The 23,812-nt window shown below is 43.2% G+C and overlaps 3 protein-coding genes across 5 annotated transcripts in view; 2 read left to right on the top strand and 1 right to left on the bottom strand.

The window, feature by feature from the left end:
* The window catches only part of LOC130406824 (GTPase IMAP family member 9-like), a 175,915-nt gene that overhangs the window by 11,489 nt on the left and 140,614 nt on the right, over nt 1–23,812 (top strand). The gene's annotated exons all lie outside the window — the stretch shown is intronic.
* On the top strand, nt 250–4,267 carry LOC130406821 (uncharacterized). Of its 2 annotated transcripts, none has more exons than XM_056612474.1 (3): nt 250–1,014; nt 1,672–2,265; nt 2,397–4,267. In XM_056612474.1, exons 1-3 carry the CDS (start codon nt 661–663, stop codon nt 2,592–2,594), a joined length of 1,146 nt encoding a protein of 381 aa, XP_056468449.1. In that variant the 5' UTR covers nt 250–660; the 3' UTR covers nt 2,595–4,267. The 2 variants fall into 2 exon arrangements, with proteins under 2 accessions (XP_056468449.1, XP_056468450.1); XM_056612475.1 differs by having other exon boundaries at nt 2,713–4,267.
* Nucleotides 9,695–16,613, bottom strand: LOC130406822 (GTPase IMAP family member 4-like). Of its 2 annotated transcripts, XM_056612476.1 has the most exons (3): nt 16,398–16,613; nt 16,100–16,178; nt 9,695–11,414 (listed from the first exon to the last, which is right to left on the bottom strand). In XM_056612476.1, exons 2-3 carry the CDS (start codon nt 16,107–16,109, stop codon nt 10,555–10,557), a joined length of 870 nt encoding a protein of 289 aa, XP_056468451.1. In that variant the 5' UTR covers nt 16,110–16,178; nt 16,398–16,613; the 3' UTR covers nt 9,695–10,554. The 2 variants fall into 2 exon arrangements, with proteins under 2 accessions (XP_056468451.1, XP_056468452.1); XM_056612477.1 differs by lacking the exon at nt 16,398–16,613 and having other exon boundaries at nt 16,100–16,376.

The following is a 23,812-nucleotide window of genomic DNA, read 5'->3' on the forward strand; positions in this document are numbered from 1 at the left end:
GAACGTTTGCAAAAATAAATAATGAATACTCTGATAACTCTGACTGTTTTGATGGAGAATAAGCATTACATGTTTGGTTGGTAATATTGCCGTTCATCATCAGGCCTATTCCTGCTGCAGATGCGTTGCATTCTAAAAATAGATTTGACTTAACGAGTAGTCGATTGATCCTCGAGGAATTCCTTCGATCACTCGAGTTTGGAATTTACTACTCGTGCCCATCCCTGTAGCGCTACGGCTTTTTCTGACTCTGCCCGTCAGTAATTGCGAAGGGGAGCGGTCATTCTCTCTTCTGTCCAGGATAAAAAATGGGCCGAGGACGAAAATGTCACAAAAACGCCTCAAGGCACTTTCTCTCATGATAATTGAGAGCGACCTTACCAATGCACTGGACTTTGATGATATCGTGGAGGATTTCGCACGGAACAGAGCCCGGAAAAAATGCATTTCATAGGTGAAATACTTTACTGTCAATCAAGGGTGGACTGGCCATCTGGCATACCGGGCATCGTCCCGGTGGGCCGTTGACCCAATGTGGGCCGGTCCGGTCCGCTATGTTTTCTTTTTTCCTCTTTCTCTAAATTCCCACCAATTGGGCCGGCCAATTGAGCTCCTGCGTCACGTGACTTTTGGTTGTCGGACGCCATTTTGGCAGTAAACATGACGACCAGCGCCAGCAGCCTTCAAGAGTTCCTACCGAGCGAGTATACGTGCCATTTTAGTTTAGATGAAATTCGTTTTTATACTGGAAAATTACATAGATTAAATATAAGTGACCCATATAACGCTCCTGGGGTGCTTTTCAAGAGCATAACATCCAACGAAGATTATTTACCTGACTTGCGCTACGCTGACATCCACAGCTATCTGGTAAATTTCCCCTCAGTCTACACTGGGGACTCCCTCAGAGCTTACAAAGGCTTGGATGCTTATAAATGGTGTCAGTCCGGCTTTGTAACTCAACTTCGACTGTGGAGTCTTGCATCCAAAGACTTCGGTATCATCACTGCAAGGGTAACGCCTCGTGCCCACTGCACCGTCAGTCAACGGACGTGGGAAGGCGTGGCTGACGGATGGGGGAGTAGTCTTTGCAGATGCATCCGTCAGCCAATCAAATCGGTTCGCCGGGTTCTTCCCGCTTCTTCCTGCTTGTTGCGAGGCAAGATGACCCGCTTTCCCGCTTTCCAGTATCGTCAGAGCCCGAGACGCGTCACAGTGCTTACATTTGCATACGCGATCTGATTGGATGACGGAACCGTCGCTGCCGAAAAAGTTGAAAAATGTTCAACTTTCTGACGGTGGCGAACGCTCCAACTGAACGGACGGATCCACAATGCATTGCGCGTCCGTCCCCATTCAAAGTCAATGGGCAACGGACAACTGACGGAGGTAGTGGGCACGGGGCGTAAGTATTAAATTATCCCAGTTTGATAGACAGTGTCACGTTAGCATTGTTTGTTTATTAGCTTGACTAGGTACGGCAGTGTCACGTTAGCATTGTTTGTTTATTAGCTTGACTAGGTACGGCAGTGTCACGTTAGCATGTTTGTTTATTATCTTGGGTAGCTACTGCAATGCATCTGTAACTTGCTAGTTTGTGTTTTTGAACGTACCCAACCTAAGTGGCTGTCATTTTCAACTTTAATTTTTATTTTTGAATTTCATACATAGGTTAATCACTCCCAACGGCTGAATGACAGTCAACTGAAGCCATGGGTGGTGGTGAGGAACGACGGTGTAGTGATGGGAGCCCACTGTAACTGCACAGCAGGACTTGGGGAGAGTTGTTCTCATGTGTCAGCTGTGCTCTTCAGACTGTGGGAAAAAAACAATGCAAGGCATGAGGAGATCAGCTGCACGTCCAAAAAATGCAAGTGGACCTCTCCCAGTGAGGATGCTGGGAAGAATGTGGAGTACCAACAGGGAAAGGACATCATATTCAACAGTAGTCAACAAAATAAAAAGGGGAATTCCACCAAGGGTACATCTGCGCCCCCATCTTTCCCACCCCTGACTGCTGCTGAGCAAGCGCAGTTCTACCAAAACCTCTCTCAGTGCCGGACTCAAGATGGGAAGTCCTGCAGACCTGCTGTTCTGTCAGTTGTTCCCGGGTATGCCACAACCTATGTACCAAAGGCTGTCAAGCTTGATTTACCTGAACCCCTTACCAGTTTGTACGACAAGAAGGCAAGAGACCTGAGCCTGGCTGAATTACAAGAGAGTGCAGAAGGAATATTTGATGACTTGACTGTCACTGAACAACAGGTAGAGAACATATTCTTTTTACTATTGACTGAAATCTAAGATCTACCATGTTATGTGCACATGTGCTGTGTGTGCTGCTAATTTGCAATGTAAATGAGTAACTGAGTAACTGGATTGCATGTTTTCTTCAGAGTGATATTGTAGAGGAGGAGACGCAAGCCCAGTCCAAGTCCAGAATTTGGTTTGATCAGAGGAGTGGTAGGGTGACAGGATCTACCTTCAGAGCAGCAACAAGAACAGACCCCAGAAAGCCAGCAGTGTCTCTCATAAGACAGATATGTGACCCAAAGTCTCATGTTTTCAGCAGTGAGGCTACCAGGTATTCATGAGCATAGAGAAGTTGTGAGGTGAATGAACAGAGAGGGTAAATGCAGTAAGGGGGCAGGGAAGTAGTAATGTGGGGGGCATTACTATTGTCCAAACCTAATATTTACATTCTTTCTTCAGTTGGGGATGCAAGAATGAAGAACGAGCCAGAAAATACTACGAAATGCAACATCGTCCATCACACAGAGATGTCCTGATTAGACCAGCCGGATTTAAAATATCAACTCTCCACCCATTTATTGGGGCCTCACCGGATGGGTATGTTTCCTGCAGCTGCTGTGGTACAGGGGTTATAGAAATTAAGTGTCCATTTTCAGCAAAGGACCTTTCTATCAGTGAAGCTGTACAGTCTGTTGGACACTTTTGCCTGGAACAAGATTCCCAAGGAAAAATTAAAGTTAAGCGAGACCATGCATACTTCCACCAAGTCCAGATGCAGCTATTTGTTACGAAATGTGATTACTGTGATTTTATTCTGTGGACGGAAAAAGATGATTCACTCTTTGTGGAACGCATTACATTCGACTCAGAATTCTTCCAAAAAGAACTTGAACTTGCTCGTACCTTCTTTATAAAATGTATAATCCCAGAGTTGTTAGGCAAATGGTTTTCTGCACCAAAACAAGCAACTGCAAACACCAATCCCCAGCAACAGTGGTGCTACTGCCGCGCACCTGCGGCAGGGAACATGCTTGTTTGTGCCTCAGGGTTCTGTGCCGTGGAGAAGTTCCACCAAACCTGCCTTCGGATGAAAAGGGTACCGAAACAGTGGGTGTGTCCAAGCTGTAGGAAACTAATCAATGCCCAAAAAAAAAAAACTTAATTACTTAGTCTTACTTAATTACACAATGTGTGAATATGAACTAGCTGATGCAATGTAAATATTTAATTGGTTAATAAAAACTTTTAAGCCAATGTTGTTCTCTTCTGTGTCTGACTGTCTGTAGTAGTATCTGTAGCGATCATAAAACATGGATAGATCATTCAAATCTAGTGAGTGAGAAAAGTAGTCACAACAAACAAGTGAGAAGCAATCAAAAAGGTTTATTTTCTGTTGGCACACAAATTCATCACTCAAAGGGCACCACAGAATCTGGTACATTTGTTAGTCCACAACATACACTCACAATTTTATCAAGATAAGTAACATCATTTTCTGTCTCTATATCTGTGAAAGTTATTGGCACAGTGTTTTGTAAGATAGTATATTTCTGACGAAGTACTCCTATGACTCTTTCAATGTGAATTCTTAAAGAGGCTAGAGATCTTGTATTCTCTATGTCAACAGGATCTAACTGTACTTTCCCACGAGTAAATGCTGGAATTTTTTATTCAGCCTGACACCTTTCAACAGACTCTTTCACCAGAAACCCCCTGTCTGCCAAAACAACATCTCCTGGGAGAATATTGGGTAAAAAATTACTGTGTTCTGTAATGAACTTATCACTGGTGCGACCTCCCCATCCAGTAGAAATGAAAGAAATTGTACCTTGAGGGCAAATGGCAATTAAATATTTCATGGTGTGATGTGATTTGTATTTTGAGTAACACTGTGCACTGGATCGCAATCTACTTGGTTTTATTTCAAAACAATCTATGATACAAACAGTCTTCTCGTAGCCACCATTTCTAAATACATATGGAAGAGATCAGTGGCGATCCTAGGTCCAGTTACGCCCCGGGCAAGATTGTTGACGGGGGGGGGGGGGGGGTTACTATTCCCCACACAATGTCGTACTTCATTGATAACCGCTACGCAGTGCTTTTTTTTTTTATACTGCTCGTGGCGCCCCCCATGTGATTTGCCGCCCCCTACAAATATGCCGCCCCGGGCGGCTGCCCGGTTCGCCCGTGCCTAAAACCGCCACTGGAAGAGATGTTCTTAGAGATTCTCTTTCAGGCCACACCACTAGACTTGGCACCAGTCTACAATAAATCAAATTAACACAGTGTTTGAAGTGTCTGGAGACAGTAGTTGGGTCAATGCCAAAATAAAAACCTAAAAAGTCAAATGTCAAGTTCATTCGCAGCTTCATCAAAGTCAACATGTATTGTTGAAAACATGTTATCGATGCCTTAAGTTTGAGAAATGGAGTCAAATATTGAAAGATGGTCATCAGACATGCATAGGTTGCTAACCCAGTGAGGACATTCACCTTTTTATCATCATTTTGCAAACTTATCTCTGTGAGGGTCTTCCTACTTATTTTGTCCCTTAACAACATATTTTCAGTTCTTAGAGCTTGGCATTCTAGCTCAAGAGACTCGATGCGCTTACTACAGGTTTCAGAGGTGCATGGTGGTGTTGGCTACAGAGAGCTAGCAGTGTGTTGCCAGCATCGACGCATATTATTGGTCTATGTTTGTCATTGTCAATCAATCATGGGCTGACTGGCTCAGAGAGCCTTGACAGTGCTGTCAATCACAACACAAACCAGGGTGGGCGGGACGTCATGGCATGGGCCGGAGTCGAGGGAGCCGGTACGGAGCTGAAAACGCCCGGGTGGTGCTGAAAAACAGCGACTTAAGCCTCTGGAGATGGAAGTTAAATGTTCAAAATTGACAGACCTATTTGGTGCTTGGGTCCACACCCCAGCAGGTGCTGCTGCGGCAGGAGACGAGAGTGGAGGGCAGGCATATATGCTAAGTAATGTTAGCCTGGGGCTAGCTAGGCTACATTTTGAGACATGTCCAAAACAAAGTAGAAAACGTTTTTACATTGAATGTGATGTGACCTAATTAACTGCATACTTGTGACAACATATTAGCCCAGAGTTGAAGGGCTGTGACTGTTGGTAGTTGTGGTTGATTTTGTTTAAATAGGCTGAATTGTGATATTATGGGTTATTATTGTTCAGATGATTTGGCTAAGCTAGCTAACAGCTGCTAACGTTAGCAGTCTCTTGTTGCCATAGCAACAGTAAACATTGACATGGACTAATGAGCTGTAAATAGAGTTGCAGAATCAAGCTGTATTGTAAATACAGATGTGACACTTTGAATTTTAGCACAAAATACAAGTAAATCTATTGGAAATAATTAGTTTAATTTGCAATATTTGCCATTGAATTTATTGTAATCTTTCAATTCATTTATTGTTTACTGAGGTGATGACTATTTCGAGAGGAATGCAATATGTGTATGTTTAAAGGTTTATGTGAAGAAACATACTATATTGTGGCGACTCCTACCCCCTGGGGAGTCTGGGTAATGGGGTATTCATAATGTTGTTTTTTTCGGAAAAGGGGGTTTATTGTCTTTAGATAACTTGTTTATGTTATTAGGTTAAGTGGGGTTAACGGGTTTGGGGTTCTTTATTGTTTGTGTGTTAATTGTGATGTGTAGTGTGATCGGGACCATTAGTGAGAGTGTTGTGTGTGTTGGTCAGGTGTGCCGTGTTTTCTGTTGTGTGTTTGAATAAAGGCAGCTCTCGGGGTCGTGCGGTGTATTGAGGCACGAGAGTTGCGCCGCCATTCCAACCTGGGCTCCCGTCTCGTCCTTCCCGCACTGCTCGCCACAATATGTTTGATAAAATTATAATTGGTTATTCATAAATGTCTCTGTATATTCTCTGCTACCATCATGTCCTGTCAAACAGGTTTTCCTCACCTGCTAGAAGTTATTCTATGATGAGAGAGAGATAGAGAGAGAGAGAGAGAGAGAGAGAGAGAGAGAGAGAGAGAGAGAGAGAGCGAGCTTCTCTTGACTTTGTGAGTTTATTATGCAACTTGTTTTGCCTCAGATTGAAACAAAAGGTTTGATTATGATTATTTCCTGGTTGAAGATTTTCACATTGATTTTAATTTCAAACATTTGCATCTCTTAAGTTAAATTAACAGTTATGCAGGTAGGCCGAATTACAGGTCTGAATAGATATGCATTCACATATACATGTATGTGCACATGTATACATACATGTTGTGCACATACACGTGTATGAGAATATGAGAAGTATATGAGATAAAAAATTCAATTCTATATTTATGGTTTCATAATGACTGAGTCACCGTTAAAACAAATTGGTTTCAGCTCTAATGCTGTTACTGTCTGTAATATGTTTCTATTTAGATTATTTTTCAGGAGATTTTGTTACTATAGTCCGAGTCTGGTTTTAACTAATGCTGGGCTTACACCAAACGATTTTCACAGTCACAGACTAATAACTGCAAGAGAGGATTTAGCGTTGGATCATGTGTGATATTTAACAAGGGTTTTGTAGTAGATATGGCGGGTGGAGATGCAGCAACCACAGGATGTCTGTTAAATTCCTGTTCGGGTTTCACACCTTTCTTGTCAGCAGCACAAGAAACACAAACTTGAAAAACAGTACTATTATTCGGATATACAGGGTTCTTCCCGTTCGTCTCGTCCCACCCCTAGTGCTAATAATGTAGTGGGCTGGTCTGGAGAGAAAATCCCATATCTGAAATTTTCTCCCAGTCCAACCCTGCCTGTAGCTCTCCTTCGCCTCCTTCAAACACTGTTTCAGCTCACGCTGTGCTGTCCTGGGTTACACCAGCGATCGTTGACATATATTATGAGCCCCCCACCTTTGCTCTTACCACAGGCTTTTGTGTCTCTATCGGCGCGATAATATTTTTGTCTCAATAACGTTTCAATATGCAGCCCACTTTGTAGTCAATGAACAAGACAATAAGTAAAAGGCCTATGTCCAAAATGCATGACACATGGTTTGTGATTGACCTATGGACGACACTAAAGTAGCCTACAGTATCGTATGTTTAAATGCAATGTATTTTTGTATACACTGTGTTCCGGTTTGTGCCACGAGAACCTTACTTGAACACCTTCTACAAGTTAACCACATTCCTTATTTAGCATATTTTATCAATACAATTGCCATCACTATTCCATTACTATACTTACAGTATGCATGTATGCATTACAACCAAGCAAAATATTGACTATTTGATGTTTGTGCAATGTGCCATGAATCTTTGTGCACCTCTTTCAGTCAAAAACAGCCAGAAGATAAGGAGTTTTAAGGGTAATTTTCAGGATGTTGTCATATATACCTACACACAGCAAACACAAGTTCAAATTTTATTTTATTATTTAACACAACATTGTAAAGTGACAGATGTCTGACTAAAAATAGAATGAACTTTACAGTAGAAAATTAAGAAGACTTGAAGAAGGTTAAGCACACTGCTGATAAGTATTAAAGTGAACACGAAGAAGCTAAATATTATGTTATGTTAACATATTTTGTACACTCACAAACCAGAACTTACCACAGGGGAAAAGGGCCCTATTCAACTCATAAGTTGTGGGTTTAAGCCCTGGGTCCAGTTTTCTGAAAATATAGTTTTTCTGATGCGCCAGTTGGATGAAGCCAGAAGAGGTCTTGGGGTTGGTGCTTCCATCTCATCTCCTGTGGCATCACACAATGATAGCTGGAGGTCGTCTAAATACCCCTCTGTTAAAATGGTAAAAAAAAAAAATCAAAAGCACAAATTTTTGTTTATCGAACAGTGTGTACTGTGTGTAGTGGCTGTTAAAGGCATAACTTTTTTTCTTTTATTTTTATCTTAACACAATGCTTTGGGCAACTGGAAGCATCGTTAAGTACATACCAATAGCCTCTGGAGCAAAGACCACCTCAGAGCTATTGTCAGGAGCATCAACAGGAGGATTAGTCTTCTGACTGCAGCTATCTGTACCAGAATAAAAAACAAAGAATTATTCACAGCATTTAGATGGTCTACTTGTCCCAACACTACTTGCACATGATAGTCGGTTATTAGTTATCAGTGATATCAGCGCACAGATTTAAAAGAAAACTCAGACCCCAGCCACGGCCTGTTCCCCCTTCTGACCAAACCCAAATTGTATAAGCCTAGTCTAGTATGGCAATTGCGATATTCGATATAATGTTGTTACTTGAAGAATAATAAGACAAAATAAAAAAAATCATTATCTAAATATTGCTTCTGGTTTGTTAGTCATGGTATAATACATGAAAAGCTTTATGTTTTCCTTGATTTGGTATAAACTAGAGATTTTTTTTCTATGCACAAAACAATACTGACCCTGTTTAGACTGACGCCGCCTTGAGTGTGGTATTCGGATTAAGTTGCCATCGCTGTCTGTCTTCTTCCACTTCACTTTTGGCAGAGGTGCAATAGCTTGCTCCTTCTGGAGCTCACCCAGCAAGTCATCCACCTCTTGCTGGTCCAGCTTATGAGCCAGGTCGTCAGAACTCTGGAGCAGATCCTCAAGCTCTGAATCGCTCATGATGAAGACCCACAGACAGATAGACAGGCAACAGAAAGATTAACAAATAAGACAAACACAAAGGTAAGCACAGTGACAGTGAGAGAGAACGGCGAACAGGTAAAACACATCAAGGACAAGTTAACAAGAAAGACGTGGCTCTAAAAAGACCCTTTGTGTTGTTCTGTTTCCAATAAAACAGGAAAGGGTTGGCAGGATGACAAATTTGCAGGATCTGTTGAGAAAAGAAAGCAGAATTGGGAACTCAAACCTGAATGAGATACAGTACAGATTGTATTATCATAATTGACAAATAAAAGGTAGCATTTCATTTGGAGGGATATGCAGGCTAGGCCCACAGATTTGGCCCTGCCCCTCAGAGATCACTTAGTTGAACTTGTGGTGGTAGCATATGACTTATAATACTTATAATTTAATCGAATATTATGGAAATGATTATTAAAGCCTATTTTTTGTGATTTTTCCAGACAGAACCGTATTTATTTCAAATGCTTTATTCTGCATACATGTTGCTAATGTAAAGAGATTATAATCATTATATGTATACTGTCTCTGATCAACGGTAGGTATACATGTTGTAGGAGTGGAAAAGGGCGGCAGAATATTAATGACATACTGTATATGTTGTTAAGTATTCTTATATTATATTTATGTAAGATTATATTTTCTTAATATTTTCAAGATCCTGATTACAATAGGAAATGTTTCTAAAAATATAATTTTGAAAAAGATTTGAAAACGGGTTAAAATTGAATGATAAAAGTACTTTTAAGAATTGAAAAAGTCCCAGTTAACTCTATATGATGTTTTTAAATGTTTTTTTGGAGACAAAAATTATCCAGTCAGTACAGGAAATTATATGTTTATTGATTTACAATATGCAAGTTATATATGTGACTGTGAAGTCAATACATCCTTAATTGATTATTTTCCAGTGAATAAATCATGACAATAAAAACATATATGAAGCCAGTTTTATGCAGGATTGAATCAACTGTAAAACCAACAACCCATCTGATGTTAAGTCTAAAATGTATCCAATTAACTTTATTTTCTGAACCATGTTAACTATGAATATTAACTCAAGCCAATGATCAGGCACATCTCCAAGTGAAGTGAAAACTAGGAACGTAAAGATAAGTTAAGCAACAGGGGAGAGACAAGATGTCAAGCCGCTCCTCCACTCCCCCCTGTACTCCTTTCACCTAGTCGTCTGTCTGCTTCCCTTACAGGAGGGCACGAGAGCCTTTTGCAGTTCTGCCCCCCGCTTTTCAACCAGACTGAGTGCCCCGATATTCAAAAATACAAAAGATATATCACGGTCCAAATGACCCTGATATACATAAAACAACAGGCAAAGGTAAAGGTGAAGCGGTCGTGGTAGAGGGGAAGCATTTGAAAAATCTGGATCGTAAACCCTCTGGACCCTCGCAAACCCTCCGGCCCCAATGGCCATATTAGATACTTTAAAGTGGGGGTGAACGATTAATCGATTTCAAATCGATGTTACGATGTAATATAAGGCGATATGCAAATCGCAAAGGCTGCGATTAAAAAAAGAAAAGTAACTTTTTCCTTTTTTTTGTAATTTGTTACAGTTACTGATTGGAGCTCTTTAAGATTGACAATTATTTATATATTTTAAAATTCAATAGATGAATAAAGATGTTTTAATATTTATTAATCTCAACACATTGGCCTGGCCTAAAGGATACTGCAGGAGGATTTGCTCTCCCTCTCAATCCTAGCCTGTTCCTCCTTCCTTAACTCTTCCTCCTTGCTAGCCTGTTCCTCCTTCCTTAACTTTTCCTCCTTGCTAGCCTGTTCCTCCTTCCTTAACTCTTCCTCCTTCCTTAACTTTTCCTTCTTCTTTGCTGCCTCTACCCCCAGGTACATGGCGTTGGTATAACGCCCTCCACCGTTGAAATCCACAACCTTCTCCACCTTTTTCAGCAGCTCGAGAACTTGCTGCCCATCACCTTGATCCCTGTTGTTGATTACGTGGTACCTGCCTCCACACCTGTGAATCAAACCCCTTAAGTCAGCAGAGCTGGACAGAAACTCCTCTATCAGCTCCTCCAGGTCATCTCCCCTGGCGAACAGCACCACTGTGTAGTCGCGGAGCGCCACTTCACCAAATACCTCAGCTATCATATCCACGGCCCTTTTCACCTCCTCTGTGTAGCGTTCCAGCTTGACCACCAGGAGGAAGGCGTGTGGGCCGGGGGCCGTCAGGGTCATGCTTTTGCTGATCTCCGTGATGATCTGTTCCGGGGTCCGTTGTGTGTCTCCAAAACCTGGCATGTCCACCACCACCACCTTCTTCCTCATCCTCCTCCTGCTTGAACTGCTCTTCGCCTCCTCCTCAGCATGGTATTCAGAGGTCACCAGCTGGCAGACTTGTGTCACGGAGGCTGAGCAACTCATGGACTTGAAGTGACTCTGGCCCAGGATGGTGTTCCCTGAGGCGCTCTTCCCAGACCCTGTGTTTCCAATCAGGATCAGTCTCAGCACTTCTTCTGGATCATTCTCTCCCATGTCGGTTGGACACGGTCCCGTTGCTCCTGTGGGTGGAACATTACACAAGCTATCCATTATATTGCACCGTATTGTCCTAAAATTACTTTCTGAATCTTGGGGTGAGTTATCTAACACAATGCTGAAATAGTTATATAATATTAACGGTAAATTCGCAGTTTAAAAAATTGTCAGTTCATGATTTAATAGATTTCGAGCATTGTCCTTGAATACAGGGTCTCCTGGGTCTCTCTCTCTAGTATTGGAATACCACAGCTGGCCACTGGGCAACTTTTGCCACAAACCTTGAGACCTTGTTTTGGCCATGTGATTAGACAAATGCATTGATTTGTAAATGTATTGTAAGAAGTGGATCTCTACGATGACCTCAGCCGGGAAGAATGCAAGTAACTGCCTGGACTTTGACAAAAAAGCAGAACTGCAGAAGAGTGTAAATATTGCAGAAGAGTGCACACAGATTTACAGGCCATTCCTTGCCAACAAATAACTGCTGGAAGCTGCCAGTAAGGGGCACATATATCTAAAATTGACAGTTCTATAGTTAAATGCTTAATAAATGTAGTAGGCCTAATTTAAGTTTTGGATGCATGGACATGCTGTTATTTTCCTAATGTTTAGATTATTTTAGGCTTAACGTTGTGCAATTGAAAAGCCTAATTTATGCTTCTTCATACATCCCAACAACAAGGTCTATGTACCTGACTTTTCTGTAGGCTACAATGCTGTGCAAATGATATAAATCACACGGACAAATCGTCGTGTAGCAGTCATTGATTTTAAGAAAATAAATGACTCTCGCGCAGTTTCAGGTCAGTCCTTTCTTCGCAAAGTGAGTAAAAAAGTGAGATTAAATTGAGACAGCAGTTGCCGTAGTCTACTGCATCTAAACAATTTAGTATGTGATGGACACGTTGGACTCATGGATAGGCCTATGTATCTATGAGATTCCGTAAACCACACCCCAGAATTGTTTAAGTTTCAGTATGCGCAGATTTGTTTTTAACATTGGCCGTTTCTGAAGCGCGATATTTGATTGACAACCCTCCTCAGCCCTCCTCTCATTCAATTCTGAATTGTACAGTAAATGGCTGAAACGATAGTTACGTATTGTATCTCTAGATTCTATGAGTATAGGCGCAGCCTTTTAAGTGTCGGCTTCATTGTCCTTTAGAGAAAAGAAGAAAATCTGTTTATTGGGAGCAGAACGTCCGCCGGCGCCCAACTACATCTGAAATGCGGACGTCGTTGAGGCAGGCCGCACGCGGACGTAATTGAGGCCCACGCTGTTGGTGGGCGGGGATTACAATTTTTTCAGTGCTACGGCTCACGCCTTGGTATAACCCAATAGGGATAGCCTAAAAAGGCTGCGCCTATACTCATAGAGTCTATAGAGTTACAATGGGTAACTATCGTTTCAGCCATTTACTGTACAATTCAGAATTGAATGAGAGGAGGGCTGAGGAGGGCTGTCAATCAAATATCGCGCTTCGGAAACGGCCAATCATAGGAAAGCCCGCCCTGCCTTGGTTCCCTCCCCATAGTGCCAAAACTAAATTCGCGAGTGAGAGCAGAACATCATTGGCGAGAGGCTGAGGCTGTTTTGTGCGACCGAAGTTATTTCCCGCTCTCGCTTGCAACGAGGTAATGCTCTCGAGGTATGGCGACACATTAGTGCCATAAAGCACTCATGTGATAAAACATGCATTCGGGCGCCTTATATCATATCACACGCGTAGATATTAATTGCGAGCACGCAAATTATCTCTGCGCGCGCGCACTCAGAGCGCTGCTCCCCGAGCGAGGAAAACAGCTCCTCGAGAGCATTACCTCGTTGCAAGCGAGAGCGGGAAATAACTTTGGTCGCACAAAACAGCCTCAGCCTCTCGCGAATGATGTTCTGCTCTCGCGCGCAAATTTAGTTTTGGCACTATGGGGAGGGAACCAAGGCAGGACGGGCTTTCCTATGATTGGCCGTTTCTGAAGCGCGATATTTGATTGACAGCCCTCCTCAGCCCTCCTCTCATTCAATTCTGAATTGTACAGTAAATGGCTGAAACGATAGTTACTTATTGTAACTCTAGATTCTATGAGTATAGGCGCAGCCTTTTAAGGCTATCGCTATTGGGTTATACCAAGGCGTGAGCCGTAGCACTGAAAAATGTGTAATCCCCGACCACCAACAGCGTGGGCCTCAATTACGTCCGCGTGCGGCGTGCCTCAACGACGTCCGCATTTCGCAGATATAGTCGGGCGCCGGCGGACGTTCTGCTCCCAATAAACAGCTTTTCTTCAGCTATTTAAAGGACAATGAGGCCGACACTTAAAAGGCTGCGCCTATACTCATAGAATCTAGAGTTACAATACGTAACTATCATTTCAGCCATTTACTGTACAATTCAGAATTGATTGAGAGGAGGGCTGAGGAGGGCTGTCAATCAAATATCGCGCTTCAGAAACGGTTCCCTCCCCATAGTGCCAAAAGATTAAGATTAAACATATTTATTAGATAGCCTAACATTTCACATTTCTGTAAAGGCAAATCTATCAAAAATACTTTAAAGGCACCCAGTGCAACTTTCGAGGCAAAAATGAACATTAAATTTCTAGTCTTTTTTACACGTAGTATATTTCAATAACTCCCTACCATTACATATCGACATTCAAGGAGCGAAGATGAGACGTCGTTGTGTGGTGAGAACTGATAGAAAATCGTAAACAAAAACAATGGGCGCCTTCTTCTTTATTTATTGTAACCTACAAAAAATAACCCAGGATTCCAGTCGGCAAGCCTCTGAGTTTTCCGAACACGTGACGTCGCTATTTGGGAGCGCATGGTTCTATTTCATCCTTACTGACCGCCAGAGGCGGTGCATTAAGCACTGGATTTATCCGTCTCGCGCATGCGCAGTTCGAGTACCTATACCAACAAGGTCACATGTGACCCTCGTGACACCGGATTGGCTATATAGCCCGGTGTCGACAGAGGATCTGTTCCTTTCATCTTCTCGCAAAGACGCATGTTGTAGTACCGCTTGCGGATAGCGTATTCGCTTTTTGAAAAGGATCGCGCTCCAGACTGTGTGCAGCCTCGTGACCAAGGGTCGGAGCAACGGATGAACTCGTCCTCCAGGGGCTGTTTGTCTGTACAGCGCTGAAAGGCTTCCCTTGAGTAGAAGCTTCCAAGTTTTTGTTTAGTAACACTTTTGTTAGAAGAATATATATATATATATATAATCGTTTAGTCACTTACCGGTGAAGGCAGCGCTCTCGCGCCCTCTCCCTGTAACACTTGTGTGTTTCTTTTCAGTCACTTACCGGTGAAGGCAGCGCTCTCGCGCCCTCTCCCTGTAACACTTGTGTGTTTCTTTTCAGTCACTTACCGGTGAAGGCAGCGCTCTCGCGTCCTCTCCCGAGAACACTGCTGTATATTTGAGTGTGTAATTATTTTCAGTCACTTGCTGGTGAAGACTGCGCTCTCGCGTCCTCTCCCGGTAATACAAAATTTGAATGTGGGTGCGTATCGTAAAGTATGTACACACTTAGAAAACAATTTGCGCATTGGCAAACAGAACCAGTGACAGGATCACATTTTAGAATCTCCGGAAGCGTTCGGGACTCATCGGTCTTGTTCCGAGGATTGCCGACTGGAATCCTGTTTATTTTTGTGAGATCGCAATAAATAAAGAAAATGGCGCCCATTGTTTTTGTTTACGATTTTCTATCAGTTCTCACCACACAACAACGTCTCATCTTCGCTCCTTGAATGTCGATATGTAATGGTAGGGACTTATTGAAATATACTACGTGTAAAAAAGACTAGAAATTGAATGTTCATTTTTGCCTCGAAAGTTGCACTGGGTGCCTTTAAGAATTTGTTTTTGTTTCGTAAAATAAACAAGACTATATGATGTTGGATATCAGTTATGATATTTTAGTTCTTTTAAAATTATTTCATTTATCCTCAATGTGTAGTGGCAAATCGGATTTGTCTTGAAGCGATTGCGATTAAGCCTACGCATAGCATGCACGCACACTCACCAGAACAACGACGAACTAGTTCAAAAGTGGTCTGCAGAATACAGAGCATGTGTCACGTATCTTAAATCCCCCCCCCACACACGCACACATTCTTTTTTTCCCTGACATACGTCAGACGTGTTATTGTGGTAGGTTATATATTATAGTAGCCTATTTGGAGGAAAGGTGGTTTGAATTCATTTTAAACAGTGCTGTCTTTTCCTATTTTTGAAAGGAAGCAACTTTTCACCTCCCCTTGACCCGCGCATGGATCGAAAGAGCGCTTGTTTAGTCCATCTTCGGAAAATTGTAGTTTCACTAGACGCTACGGGGCAGGAATTCTCGACGTCTGTTATAAGGGGAATCGAATTAATTGTAAACAGTGCTGTCTTTTCCAATGTTCTAAAGGAGGGAGGCACATTTTCATCTCTCCTTCACGCGATGACGTTTTTCACAAAGGTTAAGGAAAGGAGGAATAAAGCTAAGGATATTTGACATTCCGTAGAGCCCCCTGACGACGTTTTCCACAAAGGTTAAGGAAAGGATGCATAAAGGTTAGTCGATTTGACAATCCGTAGATGCCCCTATACATCTATGGGTGGAAAAGAAATAGCCCCCAACCTACGGAACCTTATCTAAATGTTCATGTCAGCAACAATATACGATTCACTTAATGAAGATAAATCCACCTTACCTGACTCCATATTGAGCACTTCTTTCTCAATATTATTCTTTCCTACTGTCGTTTATCTGTTGTTCAGGTCAACCTCGCCCTAAAAAAATCAAGAGGTTTGCGCAGTTTCAGATCAAGCAAAAATTCCATTCTTCCAACTAATGACTTAGTTCAAGTGAATTCCCCCGAAAGTATTTCATTAACATGCCACAAATGTCCTTCAATGTATTTTAATGGTCGCCAATTATGTTAATGCAATCCTTTGGGGAGAATTCACTTGAACTAAGTAATTTCTTTAAACATAATGTAGGACACCCACCTCCGTTCAGTAGGACGCCCTCTTCACTTCTCCAGAAAGAAACGTATCCGCGCAGAGTATGCTGCGATCTGCTCCATGGCTGACCGCGGTGGGTCCATATGGCGACACATGAGTGCCATAAAGCACTCATGTGATAAAAGATGCATTCGGGCGTATTATATTATTCCACACGCGTAGATATGAACTGCGAGCGCGCAAATGATCTCTGCGCGCGCGCAAATTATGGCAAGCCATCCCCGCCAGAAAACGGCATCATTTAGACGCGTATCACCTTCATTACGCCGTAAAAAACGCCGTAAAATGTAGAAAAACGCCGTAAAATACGCCGTCATGCGCAAAAAAGCGCACCTTTTTACGCCGCAATTGTAAAGCTGCGGCCACACCATCCGCCTCACTCGCGTTGGATACCGCGAGTACCGCGCCTAACCTGACGCTTGATCAGTGTGTGGTGGTTTGATCAGTGTGTGGTGGTTCAACGCTCCACCGCGTCACCGCGCCACCGCAGCTAGATGAGTCCATGTCCATGCAAGTGAACGGAGCGTTCCCTCTTCGTCATAACTATCAAACCAAACATCCTTCACATTCACCGAGCGAACATTCTGAAAGTAAAATGCACATTTCTCGCTAGAAATGTTTCCATAAACGCATGTAATGGCGTAACTATGTCACTATTTCCACCCAGAATAAAGAAAGATGTCGGCCGTATGCTTCTGTGCAAGCTCACTACTCTCTGCCAGTGACGTCGGGTCAAGCTCCACGCTGATTGGCTACCGTTAGCGTCACGCGTTGAAGCGGTGAAAGTTCAATTTTCTGAACTCCGGGCGTTGGTGCGGTGGGCGCGGTACTGCGTTTACGTGCGTAATTACGTGCAACTGCCGCGCCTATATGGCAAGCCATCCCCGCCAGAAAACGGGAGTCGTAGCGTCATATTCATATAGCCTAGATATATTAGTAAATGCAGTTTCAATGTTGTGATAACGCGTTGCCCATCGATAGAGACGCTTACTATGTAGGGAAGAGGTTGTCGGATCGAATCCATTTATTGTCAGATTTGTGCTTTTGTCAGATGGTCACGCTTTTATGATCGCAATGCTTTTTACGGTGCGGCCACACCAAACGCGTTACTCGCGTTGGATAACGCGAGTAACGCGCCTAACCTGACGCTTGATCATTGTGGGGTGGTTACGCCCCGTGCCCACTACATGCGTCCGTTGACTGATGTGGGAAGGCGTGGCTGACTGATGGGGGAGTAGTCTTTGCAGATGCATCCGTCAGCCAATCAAATCGCTTCGCCGGGTTCTTCCCGCTACTTCCTGCTTGTTGCGATGCAAGATGACCCGCTTTCCATGCAGTATCGTCAGAGGCCGAGTCGCGTCACAGTGCTTAAATTTGCATACGCGATTGTTACGTCCCCCGCTAGGGGAAGGGGTGGCAACATAAAAACAGATGTCTTTGGTTAACTGGAAGTTGTTTATTTGTTTATTTAGCCCAGAGCATGGGATAAGTTCCCGTGTAGCAATTAACAAGAACCTCGATCAACCAACAAATAACCATTCGAAGACCCAATATGGCAAGCTTCATATCCAAGGCCAGCTGCCGTGGATGAGGATCCTCGGCCCTCCGATGCAGCAGCCAATCACGTCCGGGGACAGGCACATCAAAATTAACATAATGGTCAACAAATCACACGCGGGGAAAAACACATGATCATTAGCATGAGCATCGACCAACTGAGGATTTTACCCATGAGGGCGCGGTGTCAATCAGCAACCGTACAGCGATCTGATTGGATGACGGATCCGTCGCTGCCAAAAAGTTGAACATTTTTCAACTTCTTGACTGAGCCGAAGGCTCCAACGGAACGTACGGATCCACAATGCATTGCGTGTCCGTCCCCATTAAAGTCAATGGGGATAACGCAACGGACGCATGTAGTGGGCACGGGGCGTTACTCGGTTCAACGCTTCCAACGCGTCAACGCGCCAACGCAGCTAGATGAGTCCATGTCCATGCAAGTGAACGGAGCGTTCCCTCTTCGTCATAACTATCAAACCAAACAGCCTTCACATTCACCGAGCGAACATTATGAAAGTAAAATGCACATTTCTCGCTAAAAATGTTTCCATAAACGCATTTAATGGCGTAACTATGTTACTATTTCCACCCAGAATAAAGATAGTTGTCGGCCGTGGCTGCGCTGGAGTCCGAGGTAGGAACCCCAAACGCCGCCGTGTTTGGGTGATAGAGTTTAGATCGGGTTAGATTAAATAATCTCTGATATAAATAACAATAATCGGGTTAAATAACTTCACATGGTGTGTCTGGTGTGTTTCCAGCATTCGTAGTGTTGATCAGCAGAGAAATAGTCTGCCAAGACGTTGAGGTTGCTTAGCATCCAGACACTCAGTCCATGCAATGGAACGGAGCGTTCCCTCTTCGTCATAACTATCAAACCAAACATCCTTCACATTCACCGAGCGAACATTATGAAAGTAAAATGCACATTTCTCGCTAAAAATGTTTCCATAAACGCATTTAATGGCGTAACTATGTCACTATTTCCACCCAGAATAAAGATAGTTGTCGGCCGTGGCTGCGCTGGAGTCCGAGGTAGGAAACCCAAACGCCGCCGTGTTTGGGTGAAGAGTTTAGAATAGAATAGAATAGAATAGAATAGAATAGAATTGACTTTATTTGTCATTGTGCATTGGATACACAACAAAATTTGTTTGTGCAACCACTAACAAAAGTGCAGTTGTGCTGGGTGGAGGGTAGGAGTGTAGTGTGATTATTAAGTTCTGTGATGGCCCTGGGGATGAAACTGTTCTGCAGTCTGGAGGTGCGGGCTGTGGTGGCCCGGTAGCGCCTGCCAAAGGGTAGCAGGGTGAAGATCGGGTTAGATTAAATAATCTCCGATATAAATAACAATAATCGGGTTAAATAACTTCACATGGTGTGTCTGGTGTGTTTCCAGCATTCGTAGTGTTGATCAGCAGAGAAATAGTCCGCCAAGACATTGAGGTTGCTTAGCATCCAGAGACTCTGTCCATGCAAGTGAACGGAGCGTTCCCTCTTCGTCATAACTATCAAACCAAACATCCTTCACATTCACCGAGCGAACATTATGAAAGTAAAATGCACATTTCTCGCTAAAAATGTTTCCATAAACGCATTTAATAGCGTAACTATGTTACTATTTCCACCCAGAATAAAGAAAGATGTCGGCCGTATGCTTCTGTCCAAGCTCACTACTCTCTGCCAGTGACGTCGGGTCAAGCTCAACGCTGATTGGCTATCGCGGCCAAGCGTCACGCGTTGGAGCGTTGAAAGTTCAGATTTCTGAACTCCGGGCGTTGGCGCGTTGGGCGCGTTACTGCGTTTACGTGCGTAATTACGTGCGTCTGACGCGCGTAACGCCCCTAACTTGACGCTTCATCGCATGTAACGCGTCAACGCGCCTATACCAATGGTTCCCTATGCAAAAATGCCGAATTTTGACGCCCCCAACGCGAGTAACGCGTTTGGTGTGGCCGCACCGTTAGTCCGCAAGCCAGACCTCCTGTGTTATAAGTTCCAAATTCAGTGCCTTTTTGGTCAGCCAGCCAGATCATCTAGGTGTCTCGTTACACGCTTTATAAGTTAATTATATTTAAATGATTACAGCCATGGCGCCTTTATTTTCGCGGAGTTATCGTAACATCCTCTCTTGTTCAATCGATATAAATACACAGTGGAAAGGAGTGAGAGGGAGCCATAGAGAGAGACACTGATGAACTGGGGAGCCATGCTCTAACAACGTTCAGAGGCTTGTAAACAGTCTACTGAGTCTGACACGGTGCTTAAATGGGCTCTGGAGACGCAGGAATGTTGTTGGATTCAACTATTTGTGCATGGAAGCAAAAAAATATCTCCCCATCAAGGCCAACAGCAGAGTAGCCTACGAAAAGAATAGACTGATATGAATGCTTCAAATATTAAAACCCGATTGATTAGGCCTATGCCGACATAATATCAGTCCTAATCCTGAACGCACCGTGCGTACATTTTTCACGGCATTTTCCCCCAGACAGACAGACAGACACTTTATTTACCCCAAACTAACTTTCATAATCCAGCAGGTTACACAATACAAATAACTCTTACACAAATACAGACAGCCTATACAGTAGGCTAATGCTGCTTTTCCACTGCATGGTACCAGCTCGACACGACTCGACTCGACTCGACTCATCTCGCATTTTTTGCGTTTCCACCGCGAAAACATGGTATCTGGTACCTGAAGTGGCTGCTTTTTCTAGTACCGCCTCGCTCTAGGTTCCAAGCGGCTGAGCTGATGCTAAAAGGTGACGTCGGCAGACGGCCGGCCACTGATTGGCCAGAGAGTGAGACGAAGTCACGAGAGCGACATGGCAACCATGCTGGTAACAGCCATAGCAGCGCCGCAGCCAACATATTCCACTTCTTCAACTTCTTCAACATGCCAGTTAATAATACGAACACGAATACCATCGCATCGATGTCCTCCATTGTTGTTATGTGGGTTTTGTCCATGTGTGAGTTGCGTAGGTGTTGTTTGCGTCGCGTACAAAAATACGTCACGGCCCTTTCGCACAGCCGACCCCGCCCACGTCCAGGAGGTAATATTTGCGGTGGAAAAGGACCCGTGCTGCTACCGTGTCGAGTCGTGTCGTGTCGAGTCGTGTCGTGTCGAGCTACATGTGCGGTGGAAAAGCGGCATAATACAGCGCCCATCTCAGCAAAAGGTAAAATGTAAAAAGAAGATAAGCTACATTTAAAATACAGATGCTGTAGCCTACATAAAAATACAGATGCCACATGAAATATGAAAATAGGATGCAATGAATAAATATGCAAAACTAGGATATAACTAGGCTAGGGGTATGATGCAGGAAAGAGTGTTTAGATGCTTTAAATGTGGCAATGTGGTGGCAGCATTGAGGGGGGTGAATCCAGGACGCTGGTTTCATTGTTAAGCCTTCAGGAGGTGTCGTGGGCCTAACTTAAACGAAACATCTGTGAAAGAGGGTGCCCACTTGATAACCCCAATGATATTCTGCTTACTGCTTACTGCTCTATTTACTGCTGTTAATTGGGCTAGTTGTCCCGTGTTTTTTTTTTTTTTCACCTTTGGTTGGTAGCTCAGTAGCCAGCGTGCTTATAAGGTTGGTTTGGACAGGGGCTTCTGAATATGTGTTTTCCTTGGATTTTGGCACAAGGGATTATAACATCTGATCCTGTGTATTAATGAAATAATGAGAATGCTCGGTTACAGCTGTGCAATGACTATCCAAAATTAAATGAGTTGTATGGAAAGATTTTTGTCTATGGAATGATTTTGTCACTTTACTGCCACACATTGTGTGTGTCAGCAAAGTGATATAATATAGGAGGTAGGAGAATCCGTGTATGGTTCGTTCTTTGAATATTCCGATTTAAAACAAAATCAGAAAAAACATTTAGGATTGTTTTTGGTTTTTTCTGATTTGGTTTTGAAACTGAAAAAGGGCAAAACGAATAAACAAATAAACGGCATTTGTGTTTCTGTGTTTTGTGTGTTGGTTTTTTAAACCTGAAACAGAAAAACAAAAATAGATACATGCATAGTTATAGGCTACACCAGAAGGCAGAACGCAGCGAAGAAAAAAGAGCCAACCACCTTAACCAGCAATAGACTGTAATTATATTTAGCCTTAGTTATGGCGGCACCTGAACCTTATGGTGATTTTATTCGTGAACTATTTGACACTGGAAAGACACGACGCGATCAGTACCGCTCTAAAGCATTCTGGTGCCCCGAAGTACTCCGTTATGAAGGTGAGGAGGTTCTGTGTGGAGCACAACCTTCGAAGGAGAAATCTAGTTTCGCCGGCTCCCATGGGAAACAATAAAGCTGCCCATTGTAGAATGCGAGAGACTCGATGGAACGTTTGAAACGTCTTTATATGTATTATTATTATTTATTTTTAAACAACCTCTTGCATACAGAGCAAGCGTCTCTATCGATTGGGACACGGCCATGGTGACCACACTGTAGGAACTGGATTTACTAATATATATCGATATGACGCTACAACAAACCACAAATGAGAGGAGAACTCCCCAAAGCAGATCTGTGCTAAACTGATTTGGTCTGCTTGTCTTGTTCAGCGATTGGGCGCAAACACTTCAAATGCATTGGCTGAGAGAAAAGAAGGGCAGAGATTATTAACATACTAGAGAGACGCCGTATTTTACGGCGTTGTGATGTGCACAAAAGCGCCGTATTTTACGCGCGGTTTGATGTTCAAAACTGCGCTTTTTACTGGCGCTCTTGAAAGGCTTAATTGCGATGTAAAAAGCGGCGCTTTTTTGCGCATGACGGCGTAAAGTACGGCGTTTTTCTACATTTTACGGCGTTATTTACGGCGTAATGAAGGTGATACGCGTCTAAATGATGCCGATTTCTGGCGGGGATGGCTTGCCATAGAATGATGTTCTGCTCTCACGCGCAAATTTAGTTTTGGCACTATGGGGGAGGGAACCAAGGCAGGGCGGGCTTTCCTATGATTGGCCGTTTCTGAAGCGCGATATTTGATTGACAGCCCTCCTCAGCCCTCCTCTCATTCAATTCTGAATTGTACAGTAAATGGCTGAAACGATAGTTACGTATTGTAACTCTAGATTCTATGAGTATAGGCGCAATCTGACACTTGACACTTTCAAAATGCGTGCAGTACATACGCCAAATGACCATTTCGCGTGCATATGATACGCAAAACCCAGCATTAACTACTGTGGAGGGCGGATGCGTCCATTTCGTGTGCATATGATACGCAAATCCCGGCATTAACTGAATGGGAAATGCAATATTTTAGGACAGATTCACCATTAAACGTGTTTCTAATGACATTTCTAGCGAGAAATGTACTTTTTCCTTGAATAATCTTCAGTCAGTGAATGTGTATGATCTTAATTAATCTTTATTATCTGAATGGGAATATTTTAGGACCGATTCACCGTTAAACGTGTTTGTAATAACGTTTCTAGCAAGAAATATACTTTTTACTTGCATAATCTTCACTCAGTGATTGTGTCTGATCTTTAGTTTGATAGTTATTAGGAAGATTTTATCGGCTCGCTCGCATGTTTCAACGACGTCAGGTTGTTAGGGACGCAGCTTTCGCTAAACTAGCAGCTCACGTGTTTCCTGCGTTTGTGTTATTGAACCGTTACTTTATGTAACCTTTAATGATATCATCTTGTTAGAAACACGCAGGGGCGATACTAGGGTCAGAGCTTTAGGGGTGCTGAGCACCCAATGAGCCCCACTGCCGCACCACCCACCCTTTTTTTCACACAAAAAAAAAAATTATGTCTATTGAAAAGTAACTTTTTTTTTGGAGCCCTTTCCAGAA

The sequence above is a fragment of the Gadus chalcogrammus genome, chromosome 17 (assembly GCF_026213295.1).
Source record: "Gadus chalcogrammus isolate NIFS_2021 chromosome 17, NIFS_Gcha_1.0, whole genome shotgun sequence".
NCBI classification, from domain to species: Eukaryota; Metazoa; Chordata; class Actinopteri; order Gadiformes; family Gadidae; genus Gadus; species Gadus chalcogrammus.

Excerpts from the sequence above, each read along its gene's own strand:
- LOC130406821 (XM_056612474.1), top strand. The coding sequence starts at position 661 with ATGACGACCAGCGCCAGCAGCCTTCAAGAGTTCCTACCGAGCGAGTAT. Across the intron at positions 1,015-1,671 it reads TCGGTATCATCACTGCAAGG|GTTAATCACTCCCAACGGCT; the intron begins GTAACGCCTCGT and ends TTTCATACATAG. Across the intron at positions 2,266-2,396 it reads TGACTGTCACTGAACAACAG|AGTGATATTGTAGAGGAGGA; the intron begins GTAGAGAACATA and ends TGTTTTCTTCAG.